The 24,555-nt window shown below is 37.8% G+C and overlaps 1 protein-coding gene across 9 annotated transcripts in view; it reads right to left on the bottom strand.

The window, feature by feature from the left end:
* UTRN (utrophin) overlaps window positions 1–24,555 on the bottom strand; it is a 478,053-nt gene that overhangs the window by 91,507 nt on the left and 361,991 nt on the right. For all 9 annotated transcript variants that reach the window (XM_043592533.1, XM_043592535.1, XM_043592534.1 and 6 more), the window contains 3 exons: window positions 22,921–23,050; window positions 6,579–6,847; window positions 568–714 (listed from right to left, as the gene is read on the bottom strand). In XM_043592533.1, the coding sequence (XP_043448468.1) occupies window positions 568–714; window positions 6,579–6,847; window positions 22,921–23,050 (546 nt within the window). The remainder of the gene's footprint in view (window positions 1–567; window positions 715–6,578; window positions 6,848–22,920; window positions 23,051–24,555) is intronic.

Below are 24,555 nucleotides of genomic sequence, written 5' to 3'. Positions count from 1 at the left end.
CTAACACGACAGAGTCCTTCTGGGTGTGGCTCTATTAAATCTGGGATGAGCAAGTACTATCCAGAGTCACTGAAATAACTGCATCAGAGCAGCAAAGACCTAAAAGCCCAAAGCAAACACCACACCAGTACAAATGTGCTAGCTGGAAAAGATGAACAAGATGCCTAAATAGCACACAGTGGAAGAAAGATAGAGATTTCTTAACTTTTCAAAAGAAAAAAACATACACACACACAATTAAAGTAAGACAAATGAGCCATTATGGAAAATGTTTCTGTGACCTATCACAGGTTTCAATTGCTTTATTTGACCCTTTGCAGTTTTCTACAAATATCACACGAATAGCACCTCATAAAATTACATTAAAACCAATATTCATAAATAAATGAGGCCTTTGGGTTCAAGATATGGAAAGACAAATATCTGATTATATTACATGCTACAAATCCGTTATCAAATACAACCAACAAAGACAGAGAAAACGATAGTGTGTGGTAGAATAATGAGACAGGGTTTGCGGACCTACTGGGGTATAAAGCTGGATTATGAACAGGGATAAACTGATACCTGCAAAAGTTTCCATCGCATATTAAGGTCATCTAGCTGGCGAGACATCTTTAAAGATGGATGTAGGTCAAGTGGCGACAGCTGACTGGATAAATCATTCACTGTTTGAACTTTTAAGTTGATTGGTGCAATTTCTTCTCTAAATGCCTGGAAGAATAAAAACAAAAATGATGTTCTTGGAAAAGAATATAAGAGAAGGTAGTATTTTGAACTTTCCTTCAAAGAAAATGGCAAGATCACCTGCCAATGGCAACCCATTGGCAACAGCTGACAGCTCAGTCCAGGTCTTTAGCAATTGGGACCACCAGGCACAGAGCCATCCTTTATAACCTGGAGAATTTAAATAGGTGCACAAAGAGAAAAACTATAATGCAAAGTATAATGCAAAAAAAAAAAAAAAAAAAAGAAATGATTATGTGTTTCCTGCAAATCTACCATTTTATGTAATTTCATCTGGAAAATGTTTGCCATTATTATCCACTTTCCTAATTTCTAGTCTTGATTCTACTTTCAATTTCATGTTTTCCATCTTCACTTCCATTTAAAATTAAGTGAGATATTGGCCACTGAGAACAACTTTCCTAACCACAAAACCTACGACTATTATATACTTGAGAGGTAAGTTTTGATCCTTTCAAAATCATTGATGATCACTGTGGTTAGAGGAAGGGCAGGAAGAGAAGGGTATGTAAGAAAAGAGGTAAATGAGGCTTAGTGACAAATGCTACCTCTGGCACAGTACAGAGAGATGCCATAGGTGGGAGTGGAGGATGTATGTGAAGAGAGAAAGAAAAAAACAAAAGATATTTTGGGCCAGTGACAGTAATTCGTCCCATAAGAGCAAACAGAATAATGAAAACACAGTTTTCTCCATTCTCCACATAATTCTGCCTGCCTCTATGTTCACGTTCCCTTTTTCCAACAAAGTCTTTGCTTAGATCCAATTGATGTTTTAAAAGACTCAACTCAGGTGCCCCACCCATCCATCCTAATTCAGGGAAGATTTCCCTGAGGCTCTTCTCAGCATTCTTGGCTGGAGACCCCTCTACATGTTCTGCGGCGTTCTCTCTGCCTTCCTGAACCCAGTCAGGACTTTAAACCAGCACACATCCAAACACACAGACTCAGTTTTATAAGTGGGAGCCATTCTGATTGTGTGGTGTCATACAAGCCAGTTGTTCCATATTTTAAATATCATATTCCTTATCAGAGCTCTTAGTACATCCATATACTTGATGTCCCTCAAGAAGAATAGAAGCTTCTTGAGAATAGACACTCTCTAGTATTCAGTGCAAAGTTTGCAATACAAGAGGGGAAAATTCATTTCTATTGATGAAGGCCCACAAAAATGATATCCATGGCAAGATTAAGCCAATATACAGTTGGGGAAAGAACTGAGATACCAAAAGAGAACAGTATATTGTTATTTCTTTAGTATGTCACAAAATCAGAGTTAATTATGTACCAAGTTGAACTTACATGTATTAGGTGTCCTGAACATATAGTTGGTATCAGCCCTCAAGCTGTATCACTTCTATGATCCCACCCCTTAAGAGATAAGCATATGTCTACAAGTCTCCTTTCTTCTCCCGTTTCCCCCATAACAAGTTTAGGTAATGAAATATTATATATCAGAGTGTTCTGGAGACCATGAACTTTTATTGGAATACTGAAGTATTAATTTGATTTCCCCATTATGCTTATAAAAAGAAAGCCTCTTTAACCATGTCCTTTCTCCCTTCTCTCTTCAAAACCTTCTCTCTTCCAAAACTAGTTACCCTATATAATTCCCCCTTATATAACATGTGTAGGCTAAAAATAATCATTACCATTGATAAAACTCAAAATAGTATTATGAATATAACTTTAATAAGGAAATTCATTTTAGGTAAATCAGAGAATATTTTTTAGTGTTTGAAAATTCTCAAACATGCTCAAAAGCCACAAGAAGAAACTCAAGATGGAAAGTCAGAAGAACAGACCCAGAGCTCACAGTCAGTATGAAAGGTACACACGTAGGAGGTAGCAGTGTGTAGAAGACATTTGAAACAGTGAACATGTAAGTCAATGTGTGTGAAGTAAGAAATATTGCCAGAACCCTAGAAAGTATCAACATTTCAAAATCAGGCAGAAGAAAGGAAGCTCACAAAGGCATCTCAGTTGCTGCAAAATGGAAGGAAGAGACTTTTAGACTTGTGATCAGTTTCCTCCACGGCTGCAGGCATTGGTCTTTTATGGATGACAGATGTGCACACAGACTCACAAGTACAGGTCAACGAGAAAAGCAGTTAATATGATAACAGAGGCCTTCTAGGTCTAAAGAATGAGCCGCTAACATGGAAGCTTAGAGCAGACACATGTGGGACTAGGGTGGGGAAAGAGAAGGTTTCTGCTGGGACTTGGAAGGGATCTGAGTTCCTTCAGATTCAGTTTAAGAATAATGACAGAACTCAAATCCTTCAAGGTTTCTTCAGTTGTTTTTGAACATTATACCTTAATATTCTCTACCAGACTACTTGGGAGGACTCAAGAATTTTAATCAGCTTTTAAAATCAATGTCTTTGTATTTTGTAGGTATCAAAGATTAAAAATGAAATGCTAGGGGGGTTCCTGGGTGGCTCAGTCGGTTGAGCATCTGACTTTGGCTCAGGTCATGATGATCTCACAGTTCATGGGTTTGAGCTCCGTGTTGGGCTCTGTGCTGACAGGTCAGAGGCTGGAGCCTGCTTCTGACTCTGTGTCTCCCTCTCTTTCTGCCCCTTCCCTGTTCATGCTCTGTCTCTGTCTCTCAAAAATAAATATTAAATTTTTTTTAAAAGAAAAGCATAATTAAAAAAATGAAATGCTTGGGGCGCCTGGGTGGCTCAGTCGGTTGAGCGTCCGACTTCGGCCCAGGCATGATCTCACGTCCGTGAGTTCAAGCCCCGCGTCGGGCTCTGTGCTGACAGCTCGGAGCCTGGAGCCTGCTTCAGATTCTGTGTCTCCCTCTCTCTCTGACCCTCCTGCATCCATGCTCTGTCTCTCTCTGTCTCAAAAATAAATAAATGTTAAAAAAAAAAAAAAAAAAGAAATGCTAGAAAGTGTCCTTAGGTTTCTATAACTTCACATAATAAAAATAACAGCTTTTATGTTTTTGAACAGTCTTTTAGTTCAAAAGATGGGAAAATTTTTCAAAATTAGATTATAACTTCAAGACAGATTTAAAAAATCTTACAGTGCATCAAGGAGTTTTAATTTTTCCTCTGTAACAATACTGTTTTTTCTCTTAAAAGCCACCGGTGAAAATATTAAAAGACCTTTGACCACCATGGTCATTGGGTTTTGTTTTTGTGGTTTAGTGTTTTGTGGAAGTAAGGAACCTTTCTACTAAGGAAGTTTACCTTTCGCTTTTTAAAGAGCTTTCAAATTAAGGGCCTTGAAGTAAAGCAAGTTTTAAAATGGGTGCAGATCTGCTGTGTGTTCTAGTATTAAGAAGCAATGTATCATGTTTGCTGCACTTTCCTGTAGGAGAATAAAAGTCTATGTGGTCTTCCTTGCTATCAAAACAGAAACATCTGCTCGTATTAAAGGTGCTGCCAGCCTGATGGCAGATGTGGGGAAAAAAAAAAAAGGCTTCTCCTGTTTTACGTAAGGGGTATATTTGGCAAATAAGAATGATTAAGGATAATTTTAGGGTATTAAGGTTATTTGATTACCCCCAAAGATTTTGTTTTCCAGTTGCTTTGACACATTTAATAATATTTAGCAATAATCAGTACTTATTTTCACCTGCCAACAGCTTCAGGGGGATTTGGCGTATACTTTAGAGTACATGTAAAACATCCCAGATTTTGAATCCATTTTGCTTGGTTTAATGAGATGCGGGTTTTATTTTCTTTTTTTCCTAATAAGATGTTAAAATATTTTAATCCACAGTTTATTCCTTTCTCTTAACTATTAACTGTATTTCTCCTGGCTTTCCACTTAAGCAGTGAATTGAACAAAAGAATCTAGGTGCAGAAGTGGGTAATTTCTTTAATCAAATGGGATTAACAACTCCCAAACTTTTAGGCCTTTAACAACTTTTAGGCCAGATACAACTTTTCATTTTTTCCTTCAACACTAGTCATCCTGAATTAAAACTTCATACTTTCAAATTCAAATGGGTAAATTCTTGTTCTAACCAAGAGGCATGTTTGTAGTCCAAAAAAATATGCTGTTTAGAAACTACTGACTTAAAGATTTCCAGCGTTAAAAAAAAATCGTTTACATGGCAAGAAGTGTGTGTGTCACTTCCAAAGAACCTATACTGAAAGGCTTTATTTTCGGTTCATTATTTTAAACTCAGATTCATCCACAGAAATGTCTTTCAGGAGACCAGAGCTGTCAGAGGAAGCTGACTTAACTCATAGAGTTCTGCACATTTATGCATATTTATAATGAAAGGCAGGAGACACCAATGCTTCTTTAGTAGTGAATTTTTTTTAAGTTTCAAGTTCACTCTGTAACTTTCAAAGCACTGAATTCAAAGAGCTGATCAGAGTTGTGCTTAATTACATTAATATGAGTGAGGTTTCTACAGTGAAAGAGAAGAAAGAGCAAGAAAGAAATCACGGAAACTCTACCACTTACTAGCCGTGTGGGCTTAGGCAATATCTGTAGTTCTGTCATTTTTTGAAGTTTATTTATTTATTTTGAGAGAGTGAGAAAGAGAATGAGTAGGAGCAGGGGAGGGGCAGAGAGAGAGGGAGAGAAAGAATCCCAGGCAGGCTCTGAGCTGTCAGTGAAGAGCCCAATATGGGGCTCAAACTCACGAACTGTGAGATCATGACCTGAGCCAAAATCAGAGTTGGACCCTTAACTGAGTCACCCAGGTGCCCCTACACTTCTGCCATTTACAAAATGGGCTTAACAACACCTATCTTGTGGGGTTGGTATGTGGATTAAAAGAGGTATTGAGGTACACTGGTTGAGAACAGCTCCTGGCACACAGAAAGCCTCAATTAATGCTAGTCACTATTATCCTACGTCTACATGTACATATATTGACTTATATAATTAGCCTGCATACTCAGTTCATTTCCTAGACCCTTCACTTTCCTATTTAGCCGCACGCATAAAACAAAGGGAAAGTGTTATCCAATGTCTGTGCACAAAAGATATGTATCTTTTGCAATAAAAATCACATTCACAATATTGATATTGTCATCTAACAGCTTCTGATGTTTCATGGATGCATTCTCTGATTTGGTTCATGACTGCTTACCATATAGTTTACTGGGCTACCATAAACCCTACTACTGTGTCTCTTATTGCTTAAATTCTATTAACTTTTTTTCTGGATATGTTCTAGAATATGGGAACCAAAGGGGCTCTAGACCACAGATCTATCATCCTTAATTTTGGGCAATTCCTGACCACAAACAAAATTTATAGCTAAACTAATCCTTCCATAGTACACTCAGACAGTGAGATAAAGTTTTTACATAAGAGTCCTCAGTAAAACAGCATGTTTTTGATTAAGTCTCGAAATCCAGCTACCAATTTACAGGAACTACAGAGTAGAGAGGAACCTGCCCAGGGTCACCATGTGGATGCCACACTGCAAAACCCAGGCTGCGAGAAATACTATAAAACAATTCAGTTTCTTAAACAAATACGTTGCAAAGGAAACAAAAAAAGGATAGAGGGGAGATCTAGGGATTAAAAGGGACTCTACAATATTAAAAAAAAAATACATCAGTGTTTAGAGACACAGAGTTGGTTAAAAAAATAAGTATAAAGAAGAATAAGCATAAATTATTGTGAAAATCTCATTATTATTTTGGTGGGGAGGGGGTTCCCATGGTGAGGGGCATATGGAAAACATCTGCTGTGTGACTGGGAAAGCTCTATATCCTGATTTTGGTGGAGTTGTAATGGGACTGATTTCATAAACTCCCTTATAACGGGTTTTATATGTGGCTCTCTTTGTGTTATACTTAACAATAAAACATTCCTTCAAATCTTTTATCTGAGACAGGGATGCTGACCATGGTTTTTTCAATGTGATCCTGCAGTGAGTCGATGAGTAAGTCGCCCACGGGCTTCCAGCCATTCCGTACGGCCTCCACCTCCTTCATGTCAACGTCTAGGTCATCCATGGCGCCCTGCAGATCTCTGAGCTTCTCCAATGCCTTGTCTACTTGCTTTTGCCAATTGCTAGTGACAGCATTTAGACTTTCCCACTTCTCTTTGACTTCAGAGGACTGTTTGCGCATGGCCTTGGCAATCTTTTGGGCCCTCTCCTCAGGAGTCAATTCTGTAATTGAAAAAAAGAAAAAAAAAGAAGAAGAATATTTGGAAGCTTGATCAATAGCCAAGTGTGAACACCACCTTTTGAAGGGGTGCTTATAGGTGCATGGAGACACAGTTTACACAAGCCAGGGGAAGAAGAAGTTTCTCCATAGTCCTTCTACTGATTCCCTATTACTTCTCAAAGGAAGAAATAAGTTAGAGTAATGAGCGGTCCGGTAGTTTTGGTGACTTTTGAATTTTAATATATTTACAAACCTTGAAATGTAACAAAATAACTCAAAAAAAAAAATAAAACAATCTTTCTTTAGCATATATCTAGTTATATAAAATCCAAAGGTAGTATTTCATTTCACTGTCCTAAATAAAAATGGGAAGTATAATTAGGAGAGAAATAGCTTTAAGTTACGCAGAAAGACTCTGAGAAAATAAGATTAATTTATCATGTTCCTTAAAAAAAATAACTGAAGACAAATAACGTATCTTAGATACTGCATCGTCGCTGAATCTGTTTGACAGTTCATCTTTAATACAGGGCACTTTCTGTAGCCCAGACATGTAGCATGTCCACAAACATGTCAACAGGAAGACAGCAAAATTTCAAGGATCATCCCAAATATTTCAGATACAGCAAGAAAGCTTCCAGAATGTCTGAAATAAAGTCAAACCTTCAGACAGGAAAGGCCCTGCCATAGGACAGGGGCAGGAAGAAAGAGGAAGAGTCTAGAAGACAAGCAAAAGATACAGACAGAAACGAAAGTTAAATTCAAAGCCAACTGTCAGAAACACAGAGATGAGAAAGCTGACAAGACAAGAGCAGACATCCTTAGATCAGGTTAGATGGATCTCCAGTTAAACACTCCTGGGCCTCAGTTCTCTCATCACTCAAGGGTGTCCCCTTTCTTTTCTTTTCCTTTTTGAAAAAAATTTTAATGTTTATTTATTTTTGATGGGGGGGCAGAGGAGGGGGGAGGAGACTGAATCTGAAGTAGCTCCAGGCTCTGAGCTGTCAGCACAGAGCCTGATGCAGGGCTTGAACTCGTGTACTGTGAGATCACGACCTGAGCCAAAGTCAGATGCTTAACTGACTGAGCCACTCAGGTGCTCCCTCCAGGTGTGTCCCCTTTTTTACCTCTCTGCTTGGAGGATTGTCCTGTTTGTCTACTAAAAACAGAGGCCAGTCAGAAACATACAATCAAGGAAATCAATACAAGGAAACTGTAGACAAATTTTAAGATAGAAATGCTTATTCTTCTTTGCAATAACATCTTATCTTTTGGTATCAGTTGCATTTGCAACTTTACTTCAAAATATTTCAAATTATTTGTAAATATAAATGGAAGTTCATGGAACTTCCTGGTGAGATGAAGTAAAGAAAGCTCTCCCAAACACTAACTTTCATATGCAACATATATTTGTCCCTCTTTCTTTAGTATTATTTAAAAGTCAAGTGCAAGGGGATAGAACACATATTTTTATCTATTTAAATTTCCAGAAAATTCTCGACATCAATATTTAGACTTAAAAGCAGCTGTAATAAACGTCTGGGAACCAAATAGACCATGAAGAGTTCAGCAGCCACAGAACTCAGGGTTGCATTGCTGAAATGCTAGAAGCTATAGAGCGTCCTGAATAATCCCTCTGCAACTGAATTGATTACAATGAGATTCTGTGTTATGATAGACAGATAGACTGAACCCACCATCAAGTGATAAATAAGGAAAACAAGTGAATCAAACACCCAGCTTCTAGGAATGCTTGAGCTGTGATACAGTCCAGTCCAACAATACTGGAGGAAAGATACACCATTAGACAAAGCTTATTTAAGTCCTTAAATAGAAAATGAGAAATACATAACATTTATATGTAATATATTTTGTTTATATAAACATAAAATGTTTTATGTTTATACTTTATATACTTATATATAAATAATATAAAATATGTAAAATAAATAAATGCTACTTATGTGAGGCGGAAAAAAATCATTTTAATAGCCCCATGAGAAAGGGAGTGGTAATTTTTATGATGGGAACACCTGTGTTTGTCACTTGGGCTTTTTCGAAGATCTATTTTAGGCACTCGTGTTTTACTGGCTTTTGTAAAAGAAAAAGATACAGTACTAATTTCAGAACAGACAACTTAATTGTGATGATTTTTCCCTGAATAAAGTAAAAACTGTTTCTGAGTCAGTCACCGAGTAACCTGGTAGGGAGACATACAGCTTCTTTGTCCTGTGACAAAACACCCAACATGGCTGGGACATTTTTGTCTTCACTTAATGTAAAATCTTTTGATTGAGCAGTCCTTTTGTGGTATTTATTATATAATCCCTACTCAAGCAGCTACTCGGGAGAAAAGAAAAGCTCTATGTTCAATTCCCCATCTGTTTGCCAGAAAGGATACATATTAACTGATCACGAGTCAGAATAAAAGTGCCTCCTATTACAGTACTGATCTCCTTTGAATGCCTACTTTAAACGAAGAACAGAGGGAGGAGGTACAAAACCAAACAAAAACCTTCCAGAACCTTTGTGAAACAGGTAATAAGCAGCAACATCTGAAATATTAAGTTATGACAATGTGGGGTAAGAGAATAGATAGAAAAACAATTTAAAACAGCAAAAAAGAGGCATAAAAGATGAAAATAATAAAGGGATAAAATTACATTTTAAACATCCTCTAGTTATTTGAAAATCAAAGGACAACGTTTCCTTCAAAATTTCTGAAGAGATTTTTTTGCCGTAAATTTTAAGACACTCATGCAGGAGTAGAGAATTTTCTGGACCCAGTGGTTCAGAATTCAGGGGACATATGAGAACCCCCTCCGAGAGTTTATTCGCTTGCCTGTTTGTGTTTAAATACTGAGCCCCAGGGGCCCTACCCCAAAATATTAAAAGATTCAGATTTAGTTGGTCAAGGGTGAAGGGCAGTGTGGATATATTTTAAAAGCTCCCCAGATGATTGTAATGGGTTGCCAGGATGAAGCACCGCCAGCTTCTTGGTTCACAAATTGATTTCTCTGGTCCCTGCTGCTGAAGCTGGAGTATTTCCACTCCGGTGAGTTGGTGTGTCATATTCCCACCCAGCGCAGGGCCACTAAATACTGAAGGCCGAGAGCAAATGAAGCTCAAAGATAAGAGGGTAATCTAATTTGCATTTGAAAAGGCAGTAATAGAGGCTAATCGGAGAGACGGAGGAAACAGCAGGATAAAACCAAATAAATTTACTGACAATTTTCAGACCAGAAGCTCTTTTTCTGTCACTTTCCTATTCCCTGTAGAGTGTGTGTGTGTGTGTGTGTGTGTGTGTGTGCATGTACGTGTTTCTCTGTGGATTTCTTTGAGGGGCAGCACTGTTTCTCCGTTCTCTTCCCTTGACAGGCTTTCCCATCTAACTGATCAAATGTTGAGAGTGGAATTATACTTACTTCCTCTATATTATATATTTATACATAATATATAATAGGTTATTATATCTATTATATATATAGATTATTAACCTGTTCTAGGTTATTATATCTATTATAAATAGATCATTTATAAATATAAATTATAAATATTGTAAATTTATATTAATAAATATAATTATAATTATATTAATTTCATGTAGAATTTATGTAATTTAAAATAGTGATTATTATGTCACAACAGATCTTTTAGGAAAAATTGATAACTATTTTTTAGGAAGAAGAAGAAAAAGAAAAGAGAAAGCAATGATCAATCTTCAATTTTTCTCTCTTGTCCAATTATCTTTATTCCTCAACTATGCAAATGAATTGGTGGCATTTATACCACACTACTTCTATAGCTTGGAGAGAAAGACTGCCCATGGTACCCTGCAATGCAGGTAGAAAACAAAGCTGGACCAAGGGCAGAGACTAGGATTTGGGACCAGCTCTGCCCCCCATCTTGCCCTTTGCTCCTAGGAGAGCTAAATAACCCTACTCATCTCACTTGTATCGAGTGGGAACCCTATTTTCTCATGCTGGGAAAATATTTTATACCAAGGCCTTTCAGAGGTCTAAAATTCAATTCTCTAAGAAAGCCAAAGCCACTATATCTCAAAGAAATCTTAATAGTAGAGGGGAAAACAATCTCCTTATGCGTGCTTGCACAAAAACATTTTGCATTAAAAAAAATTAAAGTATATGTTTTTACTATGAAATAATATAGAACTCTATTAGAATCAGCCCAGTTGTTTTAAATAAAGACTTTCCATATTTATGGTATTTTCTTGCTCAATATGAAACTGACATTTATAATGTCCATTGAGATTTTTTTTAATGTTTATTTTTGAGAGAGAGAGAAACAGAACGTGAGAGGGGAGGGGCAGAGAGAGAGAGAGAGAGGAGACACAGAATCTGAAGCGGGATCTAGGCTCTCAGCTGTCAGCACAGAGCCCAAAGCGGGGCTCGAACCCACGAACCATGAGATCATGACCAGACCCGAAGTCAGATGCTAAACTGACTGAGCCACCAAGGTGCCCCTACACTGTTGACTTTTTATTTGTAGGTTCGAAAGCCTTATGTCATGCATGTTTTATTTCTTTCCATCTTAGTTTAGCAGCACCCAGTCTAGAGACCGGTAAGTCCTCAATATATAATTAGGGAACTGGGTTGGGCTCAATGGAACTTTTAGCTTTACTCCTTACTGAGCATACTCAACTTTATAACTTCAAGTGGAAATCTTTCTATTTATTTTTCTTTCCTCCTCCCCACACCCATATAAAGCATTTACAAAAAGGTTTTTACTGTGAAAGAGAAGGATAAACTTCACAAAGTTATTTCAAGTATGGTAATTCCAAATATCTTACTTGTACATTTTGCTTTTTTTTGCATGTATCTACAATCTTGTTGTATTTCACCAAGTGATGAAAATATTAAGACCAGCAAATATAGAAAAGAAACCCTCCAGAGTAGCATTTTCACTTCTGGACTAGTCTAGTACAAGAAAAGATTAGGAGGGGCGCCTGGGTGGCGTAGTCGGTTAAGCGTCCGACTTCAGCCAGGTCACGATCTCGCGGTCCGTGAGTTCGAGCCCCGCGTTGGGCTCTGGGCTGATGGCTCAGAGCCTGGAGCCTGTTTCCGATTCTGTGTCTCCCTCTCTCTCTGCCCCTCCCCCGTTCATGCTCTGTCTCTCTCTGTCCCAAAAATAAATAAACGTTGAAAAAAAATTTAAAAAAAAAAAAAAAAAAAAAAAAAGAAAAGATTAGGAGATCATACACCAATTCCAACACTAACAAGTTATGTAATCATAAATATATTCCTTATCTTTTTGAACTTCAGTTAATAACTATAAAGTTACTGGCACATGCCTGGCACACAGGAGGGCCTCAACAAAGGCTAATTTCTTTTATGATTCCTTTTATGATTTTATTGCTAAGTCTGGGAGACGTAGACATCTCTAGGGATTTTTCACATAAACAAACCAAGAATTAGCCAATAAAAATTCACAGGAAAAAGCAAAGCATCCTCATATCTCTAGAGACCCGACTTGCTCTTACTCTCTCTTTACCTGCCCTCCATTTCTCTCTCTCTCCCCTTCATGATCAAAAGATGTTTCTGATTAAAATAATGGGAAATATATTCTCTCCTACATTTTCTGATTACATGATTAAGATTAACGTAATCTCTCTGATGATCAGTGTTTAAGAGGACTCCACCCTTTTCCTATTTTGTATGATGATAACAATCATTATGAACTAGATTACAAGTACATCATCAAGGGTCATCAGCTGATTACTGCAATATTTCTAATTATGTTCATTTAATACATTATAAGAGTGACAATAATAAGAGGTTACCCAGACTAGATTAACCTGTTCATGTGTAGCCTAAATCTTTCAGTAAGAACATGATAAAGATGACATGTACCCATCCATGCTGCCAAGGGACTTCTCAAATCCTTAAGGGGAAAAAAAGGACATTGAACAAGTATGTTTAGAGAAAAGCAAGATCCCCAAAGTAAAGAGCTGTGGGAAGTATCTTTCACAAACACCCATATGCAAGGTAGTAAGAGAGGGAAGGAAAATGGAGAGGAAATCAGAAATGCAGCATACTGTGGAGGGAGATAAATGGTACTTTTGATCAGAAGTTAATGGAGGTAGAACCAGAGTCTGGATACTTCTAAGTTTTACTCTTCCTGTAAAATGGGCCAAAGTAAATAAACCCAGCATTGAACTGAGGAAGAAGTAAGGACAGATCATTAAGAAAATTAACCTTGGGGCACCTGGGTGGCTCAGTCAGTTAAGCAACCAACTTCAACTCAGGTCATGATCTCACAGCTCCTGAGTTCGAGCCCCATGTCAGTCTCTGTAGTGACAGCTCAGAGCCTGGAGCCTGCTTAGGATTCTGTCTCTCTGTCTCTGTCTCTGTCTCTCTCTCCCCCTCCCCAGCTTGTGCTCTGTCTCTCCCTCTCTCAAAAATAAAAAAAAGTTCAAAAATTAAAAAAAAAAATAACCTCCAAGAAAAGAGCAGGAACATCAGAGACACCCTGGAACAGACCTGGCTAAGCAACCTGAGACTCAGCTTTCAATTTTCTGTAACTGAATATTCCCTGAATTTCCTCACACTGATGGCCGCTTTGTAATTTATACATGTCATTTGTGTGTGCTGAACAGCAGCAGACAGGTCACTGGGGGGAAGGGGTGGAACTGAGAAGAAGGGAAGCTGGGAATGTAAACTTCAGGAGGGGTTTTCTTCGCTGTTGTATCCTCAGTATCTAAAATACTTAGTCATTCTTGCAAAACAAGTTAGGCAAGTCTTATGTTTATGTACTGCCATAGTAAGTGAGGAGTTTAAATGAAGAGAAGACTTTATGTCTTTGCTAGCATTAAACTTTTTTTAAAAAAATGGCAAACCCTGGCACGTCTGGTGGCTCAGTTGGTTAAGCTTTTGACTCCTGATTTTGGCTCGGGTCATGATCTCACAGTTCATGGGATTGAGCCCTGCATCGGGCTCTGCACTTGAGGAGTCTCCTTGGGATTCTCAATCTCTCTCTGACCCACCTGCACACACACACTCTCTCTCTCTCTCTCAAAATATATAGATAAACTTAAAAAAAAATGGCAAACCCTCTAATTCACTTTTAAAGATTCCAGCTTTTGAGAGGAACAAAAATAGCAAAGTAAGTATACTACCCCATTAAAAGAGTTTAGTATCCTCCTATTCTTTATATTTAAGAGAATAACATCCCAGATGTTGATTATAAGAAAATACATACATGTAAAATACTGCCATCTTTTTTATGAGGCAAATGTAATTTACGGATGGTTGTGATAGTGATTAGAGAACCTAACAGATGGTGAACAATTAATTTAAAATGTTGTGCCCATCAAACTAACCTTTGTTATCATTGTTTCCATATAATTCTTCATCAAGAATGTTGATTTGTTTATTTAAATTGGATTTCATTACTATGGTATTCATTATCATGCAAAAAAGTTTTTGAAATTTTTACCCAATCAGTAGGCTTATTCAGCCGACTCATATATTTTAGGAAAGCTGAAGACTAGATTGATTACATCCATCCATACATTATAGAACTTTAATTTTGGAAGGATCACATTGCTGCTCTGTAGTTAAGAACACTGGAAAAGAAAGGAACATTCTATTTTTCTGTGTTTTTTCATGCATTACTACATTACTAATCTAATTTGGACTTGAGAAGTTAATTAAATTATTGTCTTGGTCTATAAGCCTGAAAGCTATTATTTATCCTTCAATTTTTTATATGAGAATTAAAAAGACAAAGCCTAATATTGCTTAACTACATTCTCTCTTGATGCTAGGAAATCAGTGAACTGGTATGTCATTCTATTAAGCAGCCTGGTATTTTAGTAAAGAAAAAGCAACAGTAAAGGGAAAAGTAAAGACTTACAGACATATTTCCTATTGTATGAAATTGTATGAAATTGCTTTAAAGTAGAATGTAGAAAATTATTTCTACTAAAGTGCTGGAAGCACCTCTGATTACAAGGGTAATGAGAGTATACTATGGTGGTTAATTGCACCAAGCCTAGCGACAAGCCCAACATGTCACTTCAATGCTGTCACGAGTGACAGTGTGCTTCCAAAACTCTCCGAGTCTCCATTTGCTCATCTGTCAAATGGGTGGTGACAGTACTCACACCTCAATGAGTTGTTTTGAGGATTAAAGGAAACAAGACATGTGAGGTGCTTGGCAGCGTGATCAATGTTGCCTTGTGAACATCTATGTTTACTAACATTTCTCTCCCTCCCTTCTTGGGCACTGGTCGTTCTTCCATCTAACATTATATTTATAGCAGGGGTGTGCCAATCCCCAGACCCAAAGCTCCACCTAACTCAAGCTGAGTCCGTCAGAACCCTCTCGTGTAATGCGCTGGATCTAAAGAAGGGCTGCCCCTCCCTGGGGCCAGGTCATGAGGTACATGGTTATAGGAAAGCTAAGAAAATCAAAACTGGTAGAGAGAGAAAGAAAGGGTGACATAGAGAAAAGGCTTCTGCGTGGCACCCTGTTGCCAGCTGTGACCTTGCCCTTACCATACTGGGCTACTGGGGCTAATACATTCCCCCATGTGCCTACGCTTATGGAAGTTGGGTGTTTGCCATTTACAATAACTAAGATTCTAATCAATAAAGCTGTTATTAGGAAAACAAAAATGCCCTGGGAAAAAAACACCCATTAGTTTTACTAGCCTAATTACTTAGGTTATAATGTGTAATTTGGTCTCATTTTATGAGATGCAAGGAAATAATTACTGCCATCTTTTTAATGTAAACTTAAGTTATACTAGGAATCCATGTAAAAGTAACTTGTACTAAGCTATATGATAATTTCACTTTCACTCATTTAACAATCATGAAATTTTATTTGCATGTTTGCTAATATTGGCATAAAATGGACTGACATAGTAGACTGAAAATGTCATTTATTGCTTCTTTGTTATATCATATGTAAGATTTCACAGAGGAGAAAAATATTCCTAATAATGGGCTTTCTAAAATATTATGAAACAGTTAATAATTAAAATAAAACAGTATGCCCAGAATTAAAACCTTAACTCCTAGTAAATATAAACAGATGTTGAAGACCAAAGATGAAAAATATTAATCCATACATACCTTTTTATCTGAAAAAAATGATTCACCATTAACAAGTACAAGCATACATAATTATATAAAGTACACACACATGCACGCACACACACACACACACACACATATGAAGTACCGAAAAAGTACAATTAACTAATAGTTGTCTTTTTCCTAGGACTATCATTTAAATGAAACAAAATCAACTGATCAAGTATACCATGCTGAAAAAGAAATAATGTTCAGACAGCCTGGAATAAAATAATAGTTGTAGCAATAGTAATGCCTTCACTGGAATGATTTTTAAAGAAGACTCATGGGGAAATTGATGAATAAAAATAATGCAATATTTTTTCTCTTCAACATGAAAAGCTGAGAAGAGGAAAAGAGCTTTTCTATACCCACTCATACAATAAACGGTACAACTGTCTAAACACTTTTAGAGCTGAACTGTCCTATAAAAGTTTTACTTAGCGATTGATACCTAACCTCAAATCGTGTAATATGTATGCATGTGTGTGCATGTGCACCGACATCTCTATGCAGCATGGGGAGAGGGACGTTGATGCGAAAGCTCTCACTCCCCTGTGCATATGTGACCTTTACCCTGAACTATAGGTGACAAATAGGTGACGAGGCATGTGTATTCCCTGATTATCTCAAGAGGTCTGGAGACTGATGTGGGCTAAGGCTGACTGTGGCTGAGTCCGGTTTCCAAAGGAATTGAAAGCTGGAACTGAGAACAGCAAGGGGTAAGGAGAGGCTGGGAGAATAAGGTAGAAGCCAAAAAACAGCTGTGCAGGGTGAAGAAGCTCTAGACACTGAAAGTGGAGAAGGAGCCAGGTCTGTGGCCAATGAGCAGAGAGAGAGAGGAGATAAAAATGAAGAGATGTGGTCAAAGCCAGCCAAAACACTCACTGCAGGTTAAGAAGGGTCGCAACATAGAAGCTCATGCTGTGTTCCTGATCTACCCTACATTAGATGGTGACCTTGTTCAGCATCACAGTATTTTCTTGGCCTTTGTGTTTTTACTGAGAAAGAAAGAAGAAAGAAAGAAAGAAAGAAAGAAAGAAAGAAAGAAAGAAAGAAAGAAAGAAAGAAAGAAAGAAAGAAAGAAAGAAAAAAGGAAAGAAAGAAAGAAAGAAAGGAAGGAAGGAAGGAAGGAAGGAAGGGAAAGAAAGAAAGAAAGAAAGAAAGAAAGAAAGAAAGAAAGAAAGAGAGAGGGAGGGAGGGAGGAAGAAAGGAAGGAAAGAAGAAAGAGAAAGAAAGACAAAAGGAAAGGAAGAAAGAAAGAAAGAAAGAAAGAAAGAAAGAAAGAAAGAAAGAAAAAAGGAAAGAAAGAAAGAAAGGAAGGGAGAGGGAGGGAGGGAGGGAGGGAGGAAGGAAAGAAAGAAGAAAGAGAAAGAAAGAAAGACAAAAGGAAAGAAAGAAAGAAAGAAACAAAGAAAGAAAGAAAGAAAGAAAAGAAAGAAAGAAAGAAAGAAAGAAAGAAAGAAAGAAAGAAAGAAAGAAAGAAAGAAAGAAAGAAAGAAAGAAAAGGCATGCTGCTCTATCTGCCTGACTTATTGGGATAGTTAGAATACAAAAGTGGTTTAGAAGTACAAAGAACAATACAAAGGACAACAAGACATTTACTGTCTTATTTGACCTTTTAACAGATATAAACCAGGTGACTAAAATCAAATGAAAAACAATTCGATTGTGTTAAAAGGAAAATTACTGTATTGACACGATACAGATGAAATCAAATTGTTCAAACCAGACAAAGGGATACTGACAAAGTTGTGAACTTTGTAAAATTTCTTTAATTATTCAGATGACTCTAGTTCAATTAAAATTATATTTACCTAATAACCATGTATAAGGGGAATGAGTTATTCTGGGCAGTCAGTGTTCCAGACAGCTACACTTTACCTCTTCAGCTCTGTATTTTTACGGTTGCCATTTTAAAAGGAAATAAACTAAAACAGAGCATAAATTCCTATGCCTTCTCTTAACTGATTTACATTCTGTCTTCAAAAATAAATAGACCATAATTCATAGCTTCAGTTTTTCTTTTATTGTAAAAAGCCCCAAAGACTACTCTGTTTTGCATTAGTTTAGAAGTGTCATATATCCTTTTTATAATTTCTTTCTCCTCATTGCTGTCACTGCCGGCAATCATTGCTCACGGTCACCCTTTTCCGTGTCCTGTCCTTTCCATTTGCCACATGCCCACGATTCACTGGGAAACAAGTGAAACTAGTTACAACAGCGTCTAAAGGAAGAGCTAATACCTCTGAGAGAGCAGCTTTTCCGTGAGTAAAACTAAGGATCTTCACTGCATTTGCTATATAATATCTATCTTGGTTGCTCAGATAATTTTGCATAGTCAGATTCTCAGTAAGTGAGAAAGGTCGCTAAGTACAGGGAGGGCTGAGCTCCGGACACAGATACCAGTAACATAGTCAGAGAGATCCCGGAGAGACCCTCCAGGGAGGCATGGAAGAGAGCTGGGAGAGAAAAGGACCCCTAAAGACACTGAGCCTTCACTGGCTGGGAGAGGATGAGCAGGGGCTGAGTGGGCAAACAAGGAAGGAGTCAGAATTCAGGTAAGACAGACCCACACACAGAAAACACACACACAGACACACACAGACACACACAGACACACACACAGACACACACACACACACACACACACACACAAAACAAAAACAGGACAGTAAGCCACAGGATAAAGACAAGGAAAACCATTGCCTGCAGAACATCACTAGTAGTTTGGTGGCAAATGGACATCAGTTTGGGGGCAGAGAGAGAGATAAGACGCTGCCACACGGGAAAACAGGCCAAATCCCTGTCCAGCCTTGTGGGCCAGTGAAGGAGCTCAGATGTTATCACAGGCGCTACTGGTGGTTTTTAAACCAGGGGAGCAAATGCCAGTTCTGAGTTTCAGATATATCACTGTAGTGTCTATGTTGATGCAGAGATAACAATTAAGAAAGAACTAACAAGAGAGGCGCCTGGGTGGCTCAGGCGGTTGGGCACATGACTTTGGCTCAGGTCATGATCTCACAGTTCGTGAGTTCAAACCCCGCATCAGGCTCTCTGCAGAGCCCAGCTGGGACTCTCTGTCCTTGTCTCTCTCTGCCCCTCCCCCACACGCACAAGCACTGTCTCCCCTCTCTCTCTAAAAAATAAATAAATGTTGGGGCGCCTGGGTGGTGCAGTCGGTTAAGCGTCTGAGTTCAGCCAGGTCACGATCTCGCGGTCCGTGAGTTCGAGCCCCGCGTCAGGCTCTGGGCTGATGGCTCCGAGCCTGGAGCCTGTTTCCGATTCTGTGTCCCCCTCTCTCTCTGCCCCTCCCCCGTTCATGCTCTGTCTCTCTCTGTCCCAAAAATAAATAAACGTTGAAAAAAAAAATTAAAAAATAAATAAATAAATAAATGTTTAAAAACAAAAAAGAAGTAACAATAATCCTAACAAAAAATGGCAAGGGCTTAAGGTAAGGCAGTAACATTAACAGTGATCTTTAAATATTTTAAATATACATCCTTGAAAGATGATGAGACAGTAGATCTTAAAAGTTCTCATCACAAGGGAATACACTTTGTAACTGTGTGTGGTGACGGATATTAGCTAGACTTATTGTGGTGACTGTTTCACAATATACACATACATCTAATCATTATGTTGTACACCTTAAACTCACAGAATGTTATATGTCACTTATATCCCCCCAAAAACTGGGGAAAAAATGGAAATATCTAGCAGAGCATACCTGATGAGACTCTTTATCAGCAACTTATCATTTAGTTGAAATAATTACTTTGCTTCTTTTTAATAGCATTTATCAATTAATAGGACAGAAGCCTGAGAACAACTCATACCTGTGATACACAGCACCCAAGTGAAACACCACGGGTTGCCACACACACACACACACACACACACACACACACCACTGTAAGATAATTGACAATAGAAAAAAAAAGAAAAAAAAAAGAACTGGAAGAAGAAAAGGCATTTAGAAAAGAAAAATCATGCAGAGAAGTATTTTCTGAACCAGTTACTGAAAAGTAAAGAGATGGGTCCATTTTGGAGTGTCCCAATGGCATGGTACACAGAGCATATTAAATAGAATAAAAAATCTTTCTATCTTCCCTGCTCTACCCCTCCAACAGGGAGTACTTCAGGTAGCATCACACAAGACAACCAATGTTCAAATGCTATTTCTGATAGCAGCTCTACCTAATTCATGGTGAACAACAAAAGCATAAAAGCTATTTTGGATAATTTTCTTTCATTTACTTTTACCAGCAGGTAACATCAGCTAGCACTGCAGAAAACAATAATGGGAAAGAAAGTATAAAAATTGCTAATCATAAAAAACCAAATCACAAGAAAATCATAAAGTTAAATTGATGACTCTTTCTCTTGCCCCCAGTATAGTATTGGACATGGGGCTTGGCAACATCCCAAATGCATCAGCAAAAATAAGAACTCAAAAAAGCAATATTATCTTATCCTTTAGACTAACTAAGCACTGAGAAGGAAAATTTATAGTGAAGTGAAGCTTTAGTGATATGATAACATTTTTTTATTGCTGTGAGGCAGTTTATTACAAAAACATTTCCTCTATTCTCTGGAAAGCGCTAGGGAAGCAAGGACGAGAAAAGCAGGTTTAAGGTGGACTTTCAATTGGAAAAGGTGAGACACGTGAACTTATTTTTTCTTCCAAGCTTAACAACAATTGTTGATAGTGCCTTTTTTCTTGTTGTGTTAAGTTGAAATGTCCTGTCTGACTTTCCAGGTCCTCTGTAATCTGCACCAGACAACACGGACAAGCTCCCCACTCCTACCAGCTGCCCAGGCAAAGCCACTCTGTTCCTCACTGGGGAATGCTGATTGTGACAATCCTGCCCCAGGTGGTCCTCCCTCTTCCCTGAACCTTCTCAAGGCCCAAGCATCCCCACAGGTGCTCGGCACATGCATGCATGCCTTCATTCAGCAACTGTGCAGTAAGCACCTACTATGTGTGTGTGTGCATGTTGTGTGTGATACATATACAACAGAGTACTCAGAAGGAACACTTCTTCAAAGTGAGATGTAACAATTATGAGGGATTTGCACACTGACGGGTTTGTTGGAAGTGGAGGCCCAACAATGGCTTAAGTCCCCAGTAGGCTGACTGGAAAGACAATGATGCTACCAGCAGAAAATAAAAATGAATGCTAGAAGGGGCGCCTGAGTGGCTGTCGGTTGAACGTCCAACTCTTGATTTTGGCTCTAGTCATGATCTCACAGTTGTGGGTTCGAGCCCTGTATGGGGCTCCGTGCTGCCAGCGTGGAGCCTGCTTGGGATTCTCCCTCTCCCTCTCTCCCTCTCCCTCTCTCTCTCTCTCTGCCCCTCCCCTGCTTGTGTTCTCTCTCTCTCTCTCTCAAAAATAAACACTTTTTAAAAACTTTTAAAAATGAATGCTAGAAAATATAGGTATGCTGTGTGTGTGTGCGTGTGTGTGTGTGTGTATGTGTGTACACAGACATACATATAAAACTAGGCTTAAAGGGCAAAGAACATCATGATGTTTTTTTAATTGTCAAATTAGCTAACATACTATAGTCTGGCTGCAGGAGTAGATTCCCATGATTCATCACTTACATACAACAGCCAGTGCTCATCCCAACAAGTGCCCTCCTTAATGCCCATCACCCATTTTCCCCACCCTCCTAACCCCCCACCCTCATCAACCCTCAGTTTGTTCTCTGTATTTACGAGTCTTTTATGGTTTGCCTCCCTCTTTGTTTGTATCTTATTTTTCCTTCCCTTCCCCTACGGTCATCTGTTAAGTTTCTCAAATTCTGCATATGAGTGAAAGGAACATCATGATCTTGATGGGAAATTTACTCAGACTGAAATTTCTCAGACCCTACTCTGAGAAAGGGTTAGGAGGAAAATGGCTACTTGTCCAAATATCTGATCCAGTTTGGCTACAGTCAAAAAAAGCATTTTCCACCTGTACTTTCCTTACAAGTAATAAATGCTCATGAATTATGCTGTGGGACACAGCATGAAGAAGTCTTTCAGATCTGCCTGCACTATGTGAAGTGAGGGATGAAAAAATATTTTCAGGGGTGTCTGGGTGGCTCAGGTGGTTGAACATTCAACTCTTGATTCCGGTTCAGGTCATGATCCCAGGGTCATGGGATCGAGCCCCATGTCGGGCTCTGGGCTGAGCATGGAGCCTGCTTAAGAGTCTCTCTCTCCCTCTATCCCTCTCCCTCACTTGTGCTCTCCCTCTCTCTAAAATAATTTTTTTTAATTTTTTAAATAGTCTGAATGGTATGCTTGTTTTAAAAATGCATCAGAATGCTTTTATTGACAACAGTGAAAAATCATAATGAAGATCTATGTTGGCCCCAAAATTCATCTCTTAAATTTACTGTGTGATTGACTGCTATTTGCTAATGAGTTAGTTACTGTTTCAACTTTAAGTCAAAGTGCATAAATAGTACATAAATGGGTTGATTTTAATTTAAATAAACTTTATTGTCTGCTTGTAAAAGAAAAGTGCTTTAGTGTCTTATTTTAAAAAGTTATCTGGAAAACTAGAAGTTTAAAAAAATCTTTGTGGGTATTTCAATATTTATATATATTGTATTTTAAATACCACTCTTCCACTTATAATTATCACTTTGCTTAAAGTTATCAATTTGCTTAAATATAAGAAATGTAAATTTTTCTTTCTCCAAGAAATTATTGTTAGTTACAGGATGCCTTTTCCTAAATCCATTCTTCTGCAGTTAATTTCCTTTTAAAATAAGGATATGAATTATACAGCCATTTCATTTTTAATTTAAAAATCTAGATATTTGTTAAATAATGACATATTTGATTAAACTAACACTCAGAGGTAAAATTTTACTATTAGATGCTGAAATACTGTAAGAAAATCTCCTACTTTATTTCAGGTTTTTGTTCTCCTCACATGTGTTTTATGATGTATGAAAGAAACCAATCTCACCTGTTTTTGATTGTAGGTTTCTTCTTGGTTCTTCAGGGGCCTCAATTGGCTGATCAGCCAGGAAAACTCGAGCTTGGTCTATTGCGTTCAGGACAGAATACTCTTTCTCCTTTAACTCACGTCTCAGGGCCTTTGCAAAGAGAAGCAAAAGTTGAATTTGTAACTACTGTGTTCACCAAGTAATGGAACATCTCCAATGAAACTACTTCTGATCATACTTACCAAGGGAATGACAGAATGACTCATAACCATTTAAGCAAAGTTAGAAGTGAAAATACAATTTTTACACGCATTAATGATGAAATATATATAAAAGCAAAAACATGATAGGACTTAAATATGCAAAACAAGAATCTTCACAATATTCACCTAAGAGAAATTGTTACAGTATATTTGAACTTACACAAAATGCACTTTTAGGGTTATCACTGCTGTCAGATTGCTAAACTAGAACAGCCTGTTCAAAGATACCTTTTTCTTGTAAGACTGACAAAAAAAATTACATCCAATGGTACTGAAGAAGGCAATTTCACAAGTAGTAATGAGATCCTCAGAAGTGCTTTACATTCTTTAGAATATATTAAAGAAAAAAACTAAGAGATAGAAACAAATTAAAGTACATGAAATCAAAACTAAACCAAAGAGAACACATAAAAGACAGTCTCCAATTATCTTCAAATATGTTCCATCTCTCACGCTGAGGCAATTATGATTTTTCCCTTGTGAGGTTTTTCATGCAAATTTATGATTCTCAGAAGTCTGCCTTTAGTACTCTTGTTCTTTTAAGTAGGGTTAAACTTTCACCTCTGCTCCCATAAAATGTTTGGTGATTAAGACTCAAATTGACTAGAGTTTAAAAACAAAGCTCACTCACTGACTATTTCAAGGTAAGAGGAAATGAAGATTTTCTCACGTACTATCTGAATGCTACAGTTAAATCAAAATTGTTTCTAATATTATTGTTATCCTCTTAAAATTACACACAGAAACACCTAGTGGCTCTAATAATATTTTGCTTTTAGTGCAGTTCCCTGACAATGCATTACTAAAACTCTGTTTTCATTTTCTAAAATACTGCATTGTACTACTATTTTAGAATCAGTAAAATTTTGGCTTCTGAACACAACTGCTTTTTTTAAATGGCATTTGACATATGTTGGGATGACAGGGTATTTGCAGGCTAAATCCTCATCGTCCACAAGAGATGAAAGAAAAAAAAAATCTAGAAACCCAGAATAATCATCTGATGTGAAAAACCAGAGCTAAACACCAGAAAAACACCAGTGATGAGTTTGAAAGAGAACGTCACTGGTGGGCAAGGGTGAGGGGAGATGAGTGACAGAATGTTGGATTTTGTGATAAGCACTGTAAATGCTATTAGACTTTTAAACTATTTACAATTATTATCTTGACCAAAAATTTATATGAAAAGGAGAGAGTGAACAACAACAAAAGAGCACCCACCCGCGATTTAGACACAGTAATAACGCACAGGATATAGGATGAATTAAAACTTGCTCTAAAACCCGTAGATACATTTACACAGCATCCATATAACCAAAGACAGACTGTGAAGCAAGCACAGGTCAATAAATCCCCACATCCGCTAGCATCGAGGGGCATTAAATGACTATG

The sequence above is a fragment of the Prionailurus bengalensis genome, chromosome B2 (genome assembly GCF_016509475.1).
Source record: "Prionailurus bengalensis isolate Pbe53 chromosome B2, Fcat_Pben_1.1_paternal_pri, whole genome shotgun sequence".
Classification (NCBI taxonomy): Eukaryota; Metazoa; Chordata; class Mammalia; order Carnivora; family Felidae; genus Prionailurus; species Prionailurus bengalensis.
This window is presented reverse-complemented; position numbering and strand designations above follow the sequence as displayed.